Below are 10,398 nucleotides of genomic sequence, written 5' to 3'. Positions count from 1 at the left end.
CCTACTAGTTGTTCCTCCTCCTGGCATCCGAGGTGAGTGCTTGTTAACCCAGGTGCTTTGCATTCAGTCAGACCTGGGCTCAGCCCTCTCGGCAGAGGTGCTCTTACTCCTGGACTTTGGGGCTGAAGTCCAGGGCCTCCACAGCCCCTGCCCCCCCCAATTCTCTTTAGTCTGTCCCGGGTTGTGTGGTTGCCCAGCCGAGCATGATGCTTAATTTGGGGAGGGGGGGCTCCAAAAGCCTTTAGGTCCAGGCTCCAAAATTACCTAGGTGCACTTCTGCCTCCGTGTGTCCAGCCTCCCACACATCCATGCCTGTGCAGTGCATAGAGCAAGGCTGCTCAACTTTGGCCTTCCTGCAGATGTTGGCTGACAACTCCCATAGTCCCTGGCTATTGGCTACTGTGGCTGGGGATTACGGGAGTTGTAGCCCCATAACACAGCTGGGGGACCAAAGTTGAGCAGGCCTGGCACAGAGCATGCTGTGCACCCATCTGCCCCCACCCAGTTCCCACCCCCTCAGTGCACTGCACCCCAGTCTTTCCCAGACCCCCACTCTAACCTCCCCTCACCCGCCCGCCCCAGTACACAAACCCCACCACACACTCCTCCCCTCCAATCCCAGAGGCTCTCCCATTCCTACTTGGCAGTGGCAGCTGCTGCTCTCCACTCTTCCAGCTCTGGCTTTAAAAAAAACCCAAGGGAAGGGGGCAGAAGAGGAAGCATGTAGGCGATTCAGTGGTGGGCTGCCATCACACAAGGTTTGTGCAATGCAGTGGGCTGGCAGGCAGTTTGCAGCCTCTGTCAATCCATTGTTTGAGACAGCCACTTCGAAAATAGTGCATTGGGTTGGGTGGAAAAATTTCTGGCCGACAAGGGCCACAGTTTAGACTTCAGAATAATATAACAGAAGATTCTCAGCAAGATTCAAAGACCTACTCTTGAATCCACAGAAAGCACATTTTAAGAGATCTTCTTGTGGAGCATTTTTATATCTCATGACTACTACAGGAATGTTTTCAATAACCATGTAAACCACCCCCCTTTGCACATTTTTCATGCATATCTTGTATGTAAGGCTCACTTAATTGTTTATGGCAACCCTCTGTTTGTAGGACCCATGAGTTGGCCAGAAAGAGAGAGGCTGCTAAAAAATAATCACATATGGTCTGAGATACAATGGAAGAGATGATCTCACTGTCCTTCCTAAATGGCACTCCCACGACCCAGAAACAACATGACACATTCTTCATATCTTGGGAGCTGTCAAATGATCACAGGCCCTCCTAGCTCAATTCACTGTCTGTGGTAGTTCTTCTGAAGCACTTTTAGCATGAATGGTACTGTGGTACAAAAGAGTTTTCGCTTTAGAACCTGCAATAAATACCATTGCAAAGCAGCTTAAATATTAAAATAAATTGCTTGTGCACTCACAGTCTGAAAAGGCCCTTATTTGTGAATATGAAATCGACAATATATTTAATATAAATATAACTTACAAGTAGAAGAGATACTATTTTTTTAAAATGTGGCTTTGTTTATCTTGTGTACATGCATCTAAGTAGCTGCTTTGCTAAGCATTACCAGTGCCTAATTGATCCCTATGGAACCTTTTGAGGCATGGAACATGTTTTTGATTAATGTCCAAATAACCAAAGCCGGTCATTGCCCAAGACAAGACAAGAAGAAAGAAGCATTTTATCTAGTTGTGTTGTGCCACATGTTGAAGGCACTTAATTGTAAAAAGCTCTTCTCTATCTCTCTCTCTCTCACCAGGAAACCGTGAACACAGTGTGATCCAATTCAGTTTATATACATGTGGAACATTGTCAAGGAAGTCCAACACACACGTGTTGGACTTCAGAAGAGGAAATGTCTCAAAAATGAGTCAAATCACTCCAGAAAGCATGGAACTTATTTAAAACCACAATAGAAGCTCAGTTGGAATGTATACCAAGAGGAGGAAAGGTACCACCAAGTTCAGGAGGATGCCAGCATGCAGATGCAGGCAGGGGCATAGCTATAAACTGAGCGAAAGGTTTCAAAGAACATGGGCCAGCTCCTGGGGACCCTCCAGTACATCTCTCCCTATTTTCTTCATTCTCTCCCTCACTCTGGGTGGCCGCAAGACAGAGGGATGAACACAGGCGCCTTCTCCCCTAGCTACGCCCCTGGATGCAGGGAAGCTATAAAAGGGAAGAAGACTTCCTTCAGAAAATGGAAGTCCTACCCAAGTGAAGAGAACAGAAAGGAAAATAAACTCTGGCAAAAGAAATGCAAGGAGACAATAAGGGATTCAAAAAGAGAGTTTGAGGAGCACATAGCTAGAATTGTCATGGGTAATAACAAAAATGTCCTTCAAAATATCAGAAACAGAAAACCTGCCAGGGTTTATATGATGAGGGTGTGAAAGGCATTATTAAGAGAGGTGTGCATGGAACCATCAGCAGTGGTTCAGTTCAAATTCAAACTGCCCAGGAAATTCAAATTCAAACTGAATTTGAAGCGAATTGCCGGTCCACAAAATGGTTCATTAGAACCGGCTGCCCGTTTGGTTCATGCTGTTGAACTAGGTCGGCCTAGTTAGAGTGCCTTGCTTGTACAGGATTTCCCCTTTAAAAGCAAAGAGGATTCCCTACCTATAAAGGGATTCGAGGGATGGGGAGCAACGCCGGCAGGGCTGAGAGGGGCCGGCACCAGTCAAGTACCCTCTAGCCTGCCTCCCTGCCCGCCCCTCAAACCCCTTTATAGGTAGGGAATCCCCTTTGCTTTTTACTGGATCCCCCAAGCATGGCCAAACTGGTTGAATGGATCAAAACTGGGACTGGTTCAGTTCAAACTCAGATCGGCCCTTTTTGCGGGGCCAGGCCAGTTCAAGCTAGAACTGGTTCTACATACTCCTAATTATTGAGGATAAGGAGATTCCAGAGACACTGAATGAGTTCTTTGAATCTGTAACCACAGCGGAGGCTACTGACCATATACCTGCTCTGAAACTGAGCTTCTCAGGCTTGTTGGCTGAAGAACTGGGGCAATTTGAGGTGACGAGAGTGGATGTTCTCTAGGAATAAAATATCAAGGCATACATTGAAGCTGAAGACAGGTATCTCAGCCCTTTTTCAAGCATTCATACCTTTTGACACCACCACCACCAGCAGCCACCAAGAGCAGACTCATTTCCTTGCTGCGCTCACCTACTCCTGCCAACTCCCACCCCACAGATAGATGTGGAGAATGCAGAGATGATCTCTGCAAATGATCACAGCAGCTGGTACCTGACCTGGAGCAGCTACAGCAGACCTCAACAAGAATGACCACAAACTGAACATGCTTCACATTGCCAAGGAACCTGGACCCAAAGACAACACTGATGTTGGAGCAGCAATTCACCATGAAAGGACTAAAAGGTTACCTGTAGCCTTTGAAAGAAAATCAGATTGGATCCAGCTGTGTTGCAGTCAACCCCTAGAAAGAGAGCAGGGACTACCCGGCCATTGGAGGCGTCTGGCCAGATTCTTGAATGGCTTCTCAAAATAATGTCAAAATCATGCACATTTTCCTCATCTATTCTCTACAACAGGGGGTTCCCAACCTGTGGTACTCCACAGATGTTGCTGAACTACAGGGTTTTTTTTGCATTTATATCCTGCTCTTCCTCCATCCCCTGTACTCTTGCTAACTGCTTTTATTGCCTTGCCAAGGTTGCAGTAGCTACTAGGAAATAGCACTGTCCCCAAATAAAATACACGGACCAAGTAACATGACGTTAGTGTCCAAAGAGAGCAGAAACTTCTCCTCAGCTGGTAGATGGTATCAACTGCACCTTTACACAAAGAAAGAATTCTAGTTATATGAAAAGCCCAAGGAAACAACCCAGCCACATTCTGAGGATGTGGTTCAAACAGCCCTAACACCCTCCCTCCCCAGACTTGAAGTTTTTGCTAGGAGAACTGTGGCATAGGTAGGCACACTGAAGCAGATAAAATTATCTGAATTCAGATAACCATAAATTCTATGAACACAAGATATGTTTCATGACTCTCGAACCACTGTTTTATTCTGAACTTGACAGATTTTTGGTTTTTTACACAAAAGAATACTACAATGGCATGAAAAGTGGTGTCCAGAAATGAATTAGGGAAGTAAGTGGAGGCCATTGAGAAAGGGACTAATTCATGCAGTCACGAAATCTGCATCATTTAACATATCATTGCCTTTGGATTTATTTATTTCTCTATGTAAACCACTTTGAAAACTTGTGTTGGAAAGCGGTATATAAATATCTGTTGTTGTTTGGAGAGACATTTGCTGCACATGTGTACACATTCAATGGTGAGGGAGTTCCAAGATGCACACACAATTACTTCTTAGTAGTTTGGTCCTTAATATAACCTCTGACTGCAGAGTTTCTATCTTTAAAGAGCGTGCGTGCATTGCAATCCTAATTGGGACCAGAGGGGTGGGGTATGCTACAATTTCCCCTTGTGTCATAGTGCTAAAATCACATTCCCAAAGCTGCCATTAGCACCAATAGACGCATAATAAGGTTCTCGGATCATTTTATGGGGACAAAAAGCTGTATGATGGCTGATTTGGTAACTTAGGAAGATGGAAAATAATTTGGGCTGGGGCAACCTGCTTTAAAAATGTGAGGAGAGTTCATATTTGGTGAAAATTTCAGGGTGGACGGATGCCGATAAGGCTGTGAATCACTTTGGTCCAATACTGAGGCCCAACTTGATGGGTGCCCTTTTATTTGTTCATTAGATTGAATCCAATGTTAAAAATTGTGCCCAATAGGGTACAATTAACCAAGTACGCCTCCATCCCCCAATGCATTGGAGTGATCCAATGTGCTCTGTATTACCCGAACAGCTCAATAAGGACTTCCCCATATGCAGGTCAATGCACTTGACAAGATTCTTATCAAAATCAATCCATTCCCAATTATTTTGGTAAGGCACAGCCCCAGCATCCAAACAGAAATTTTAACCCATTTTCCTTAATAAGAGTGCTAGGAAGGTGTTTTTAACTTCTAAATAAAGGTAGTTTAGGTCAAGGAATCAGTTTTTCTCAGTGCAAAATAATCATCAAGATTTCTATATCTCTAAAATAAGTTTGTTTAAAACTTTTATGCCCTATTGAGCATGTCTTTTCATTAGTACAATCAATATGCCTCTTAAAGTAATTCAGAAGTTATTGTAGTATTGCTTTATTCAAAATTGTGGAGAAAAACAGGCAACATATTCTAGACAAGAATAAGGAGAATGTATTAGGGCTTTTTGATATAGAATCCTCCAACAAAGGTGGCAAAGAAGGAGGCCTGCAGGAAAGAGATACACAGGAGTGACAAGCTTTTAGCTCATTCCAACTCATACCATCACAAAGGAGGGGGTGGGTTTTTCCCTATTATTGTGAGTTTGCCTTGGACCTAGGTAGGTGGGTCGAGGCAGAACAATTCCTTTGAAATCTGCTTTCCAAATCAATGATCCACTTCGTGCACATCCCTAGCTAAATCCTCCCTCCACATGCTGTGGTCCCATTCATGACCTGGGGGTGAGGGGAGGGGTCCTTACCATAGCTGGTTTGCTTTGTTAAACGCTTAATTTGGTCCTATATTTAACATAACATGCAGTTTGGTCCAAAGGGAACAGAAGGATCCTTGCATTTGAACTTCCAATGTGCAAAATAAGTGGGGGTGATGTGGAAAAGATGCAAACTTCTTCTCAGTTACAGGGGCTACAAATTTCATTCCCAAAAACTTGGCATGACACTCCACATGTCATGAGAAACTACCAGTCTAATCATGCTTAACAGACTTAAAATCTAACAAGTCTTATGTAGGTAACTGAATATGTTAGTGGCTTGAAATCTCATTTCTTTCACTGAACACTTTAACTGTTTGGACGATTCATGTGATCCAAGTACATTCGCAATGCAAACAGTTATGCTGGTCATCCTAAAGAGCTTGACAACTGTATAGCTTTCATATTGTGCTCCATTCAGCAATAGTTTGCTTTAGTTGTTTGCTATTATACTCTAGAAACTCCCTTCTTGTTTCCTGTTCCTTTTATATGCATCTTATTTAGATGTATGGTCTTTATCACCATGGAGTTCCTGGGCATGGATATAGCTTTATCACCATGGAGATCCTGGGCGGGAGTCACCTTCCAATTCTCCTTTTGTAAGAAAACAGAGTTGTTTTTAGGCACTTTAGAAACAAATAGTATTGACACAGCTCATATCCCTGCATTTGCACACACAAAGTATTAAATAGGCAACAGTTTAATACTCAATGTTGAACTGTAAAACCCCCCTCAAAATATTGCTGAAAAGCCTGTAAACATCTCTCATAGGAACACACCAATTTTCAAATTCAAAGAAATTTTATTTGATTTACAAAAATATAGTTGAAAGAAAGTCATGTTTTTCAATAAAATTTAGAGACTGCAGATAACATGAAGCTAGGAAATACAACAGGCAGTGGAGGAACAGCCATAAAACTGGATACAGAAAAGTAGATGGACAAAATAAGATGGCTCAGTAAACCACACACAGAGAACTAAGTGGGCAAGTACATCTTCCTTGTTAACATACACATGCAACTTTATCACTTAAGAATCAACTGAAGGACAATTTGGGCAGAAACATATCATCACCACCACCACCCTCCTCCATCAAGTAAGCTCTAGCTTGTTGATGGGTTTCAATGGAAGAATGCAATTGTGGAATCTTTTCGATCTAGAAAAAGAGTTCTATATGCCTTTAAGGCATTTGAGATTTTGAGGCCACTAATTATAGGTGTACTTTTATCTCTTAGATTTAAGCTTTACATAAAAATGGTCATGGACTTCACCTCTTACATCCCATAGACCTTTCACCTCTCTGTTTACAATGTTTCTCCCTCTCTTTCTGTATTATTAAGCATATCGGCTTTAGACCATGAAAGCTTGTGCTACAATACGTTTGTTAGTCTGAAATGCCATAAGACTTTGTTGTATTTGCAGGTGTGGGAGTGTGTGCATCCTCACAAGGCCATTACGTCTTCTGTGCATCAGAGCAATAGAATTGTTCTTATATGGCACCAATGAATCTAGTGGGAACAGAGGATCCTTTCCACTGCAAAGTGTCACTTTAGTTACAACCTACTCCTAACCAAGCAGCACAATGACAGAAATTGCACACCAGTATGCAGATGGGCAAGAATAGTGTCCAGTTTTATGGGCTTGCTCCTCAAGCAGCAGATCACAGACCAGGAGCTAAGTACTGTAATAAATGTAAGTTCCAACATACTCCTGAACGGATTGTCCAGTTAGTGATTGCTATTCAGTGAATTGTCTGGAAGAATTACACAAAATCCAGGATCTACACAAAACACTACTTAAATTGCATTTTTCAAATTAAAAAACAACTAACTTTATTTTAATATATTTAATATTTTCAACACATTTAAAATAGCATTTTCTATTTAAATATGACTGACAACACTATACAAATAAAATTTTCTTAAATATATTTAAGAAAGTGTTTTGGTCTTCCATCTGAATAAATACAGGCACTTCTACATATATAAAAGCAGTCACCGTTTTGAATAATTATCTCATATGACACAGATGAAGATATGGCAGGTAGGACTTCTGGGGTTTCAAGGATCATTCCTTTGAGATACTCCTTCCAAGTTTAGGGTTCACTTATACTTGGGATATCAAAAACCACCACTTATCTATGAGATTGCAAGTCTAGCCTGCAGGGAATGCCCAGTTTTTATGAACCAATGTGCAATTTCACAAACCAGTTAATTAGCTCAAATCCAAGTTGCCTAGTATCTTTTTTTAAAATCAATGTAGAAGACAACAACTGAGCAAATATGAAGCCTATTATCTTGGTAAAAGGAGAGTGTGTAGCTTTAATACCAGTAAAATTGTAAAATGTTTGTCCATTATATATTGTCTGATATATAAAAAGCCTCAACCTCTCAAATTTACACGTCACGTTTTAAAGTTATATAGCTTCTCTGCAAATGAATAATATATCATTTGAACATTTAAATGCACTGTCATTTAGATTGCACCAATGTGTCTGTTTCACATTTAATTGAATACTGTTTAGTGGTGGGGTAATATTAGAAGGGTTAAAAATGTTTTTAAAAATCTTTCAGTAATTAGGGCATTATCTGCCATGTTTATTTAGAAACTACCTTCCTGAATCTGACTTACAACATAATTTCAGAGATGTTTCATCTCAGGTAAACAAGTCAAGAAGTGTATGACTTCAGTTAAATGAAGTTGTCATTAAAACAGACCACAATTAAAATTACCAGCACTAGAAAACAGGAAAACTGTACTTCCAATACCACAGGACTAACTAGTAATTTACTCAATGATGAGTTTAATCACAATTTCTGAAGGCTATGATTTTTCAATATTTTATTAGGTGAAAATATTGAAACATGACAGTAGAAATATAAAGATTACATCTTCATGCCATATCCTCAAAATGTGCCCTGTTATTGGAGTCCTGCTTTTAGAAGTACTAGACAGACAGTTTATAGCTAACTTTGTTTTGCAAAATAAGCCACCATACGAAGACAGTGTATTAACCATTTAGCCAAGAAATTTAAACCCAAATTTGGAAATTTTAGACAAGTCACATATGTACTTAACAACTTAAGCGTGGATCCTGCAAGTTTGTCCAAATCTTAATCATTTCTTGAGGTTTCCGGCTGTGAACCAACATTAGATTTGTATAGGAACAAATGTTATTCCTGTGTTTCTCTTCGATGTCAAATGTCCTGAATCCTTTGTGTTTTTCTGGAGCAAGCCCAAGTTTCTGAAGACACATTCCAGTATACACATCATCAATAGGATAAAGGAGGACCTGCTCAGATGCATTTGTTAATCTTAGTGCCAGATCCCCAGAATAGAGAAACCCACCACCTCCTGCATATGGAGGATAAGAGCCTTCATAAATACTTTCTGGAATATAGTACTTCAGTTTCTTTTCACGATGAGGTCCAGCATCTTTAATCACATCACCTATGAACAAGTCCTTGGCTTTATCCTTGGTTAAGCTCTTCAAGTAATCCAGGATCTGATGGGTATTCACAAAAACATCATCATCTCCCTTGAAAATAAACTGGGCATCTGGGCAGGTATTACTGACCCATTTCAGAAACAGTACCTCTTTCAGAGTCAAGTTGAAGAAAGTATCTCTGTAGTTCCACAGAAGAATGTCTTTGTGGGTTTCACTCTCAAATTTCAGCATATCAGAGAGATCAGGATAGTTATCCTCTGGAGGGGTCTGGCCCAATAGAAAGACCCTCACAATAGTTATGTCTCCTGATTTAATTTCTTTCCCCCAAGACTGACGAATTGCTTGTCTTCTATCAAAATGTGGTATAAGTGATTTGATAGCCAGAAGCAAAAAAGGTTTATGTTTGCACTTGTGTGGTTGGTCTACTAATAAAGAATAATTTCTACATCTCAAGTAATTTAAGAAGTCTTTAAATCTATCTGGCAAATCTGCAAAGCCACTAACTTCCGAAGATACAGTTGGGTCAGGGTCACAGGAGTTCAAAACACTAGCATTAGAAGAAAAACTTTCCTCCACAGTCATATTGGAAAGCAATGCCAAAATAGGATTGTATAAGTGTTCCAACTTCTGCTGCTGTTTATTCCAATATGCCTTGTGAGGAGTATACTTTCTCCAGAATTTGTTCGTGGGTATTACAACATGTCCTTTTGAATTCTTTTCTTGGCCACTGCTCTTTGATACTTCCACGATCACATATATGAAGAAGTTCACCATCATTAGAATTCCCAGCAACTTTAATCTTCTGCGTCCAACACTCATGTCTCATATCTAGAAAACGAGAAAGCCATTAGTATCAGAAAAATATGCAAATATCTCGCAACATTTCTCAGATGAACAAAATGATTTTAAGTCTTTGAAGGAAATGTCAAGTTGAACAAATCAAGAAATGTCTCATCTTGAACAATACAGAAACTCATGAGCCATCTATGGCAATCATGAATAAAGTTTTGCAAAAACAAACCCCAGTGGAAGGTCAAAAGATGAACATCAAGATCTCCCAGACACATCACTTCAGAGAAGATGATCATGTCTGAATAAGGGAACAAACTACTCACTAAATCATTTTAATGACAAGGCACAACATTCTCTAAAACTTGAAACTGAATTACAGAAGATTACTAGACATAAATGAGTGATAAAGCTATTAGTCTTGTTTAAATATTTTATTCTCACAGTACTGAACATTACAGTGCTTAGCCATGGACTTTAAAAACACTAGCCACACATACCGCAATATGCAGTGCAGAGTAAACAAATATCCATTCTCCTTACCGTCATTTTTCAATGCAATGCAATAAGAGATATGAC

The 10,398-nt window shown here is 40.4% G+C and overlaps 1 protein-coding gene across 2 annotated transcripts in view; it reads right to left on the bottom strand.

Annotated features, from left to right (window-relative positions):
- Positions 1 to 6,364: 6,364 nt before the first annotated feature.
- Positions 6,365 to 10,398, bottom strand: part of B3GNT2 (UDP-GlcNAc:betaGal beta-1,3-N-acetylglucosaminyltransferase 2) — a 36,246-nt gene continuing 32,212 nt past the window's right edge. For both annotated transcript variants that reach the window (XM_053284429.1, XM_053284428.1), the window contains exon 2: positions 6,365 to 9,858. In XM_053284429.1, coding sequence (XP_053140404.1) covers positions 8,656 to 9,849 — 1,194 coding nt within the window. In that variant the 5' untranslated portion in view covers positions 9,850 to 9,858 and the 3' untranslated portion in view covers positions 6,365 to 8,655. The remainder of the gene's footprint in view (positions 9,859 to 10,398) is intronic.

The sequence above is a fragment of the Hemicordylus capensis genome, chromosome 1, assembly GCF_027244095.1.
Source record: "Hemicordylus capensis ecotype Gifberg chromosome 1, rHemCap1.1.pri, whole genome shotgun sequence".
NCBI classification, from domain to species: Eukaryota; Metazoa; Chordata; class Lepidosauria; order Squamata; family Cordylidae; genus Hemicordylus; species Hemicordylus capensis.
Note: the sequence above shows the minus strand (reverse complement) of the source record. Positions and strands in the feature narration are given on the sequence as shown.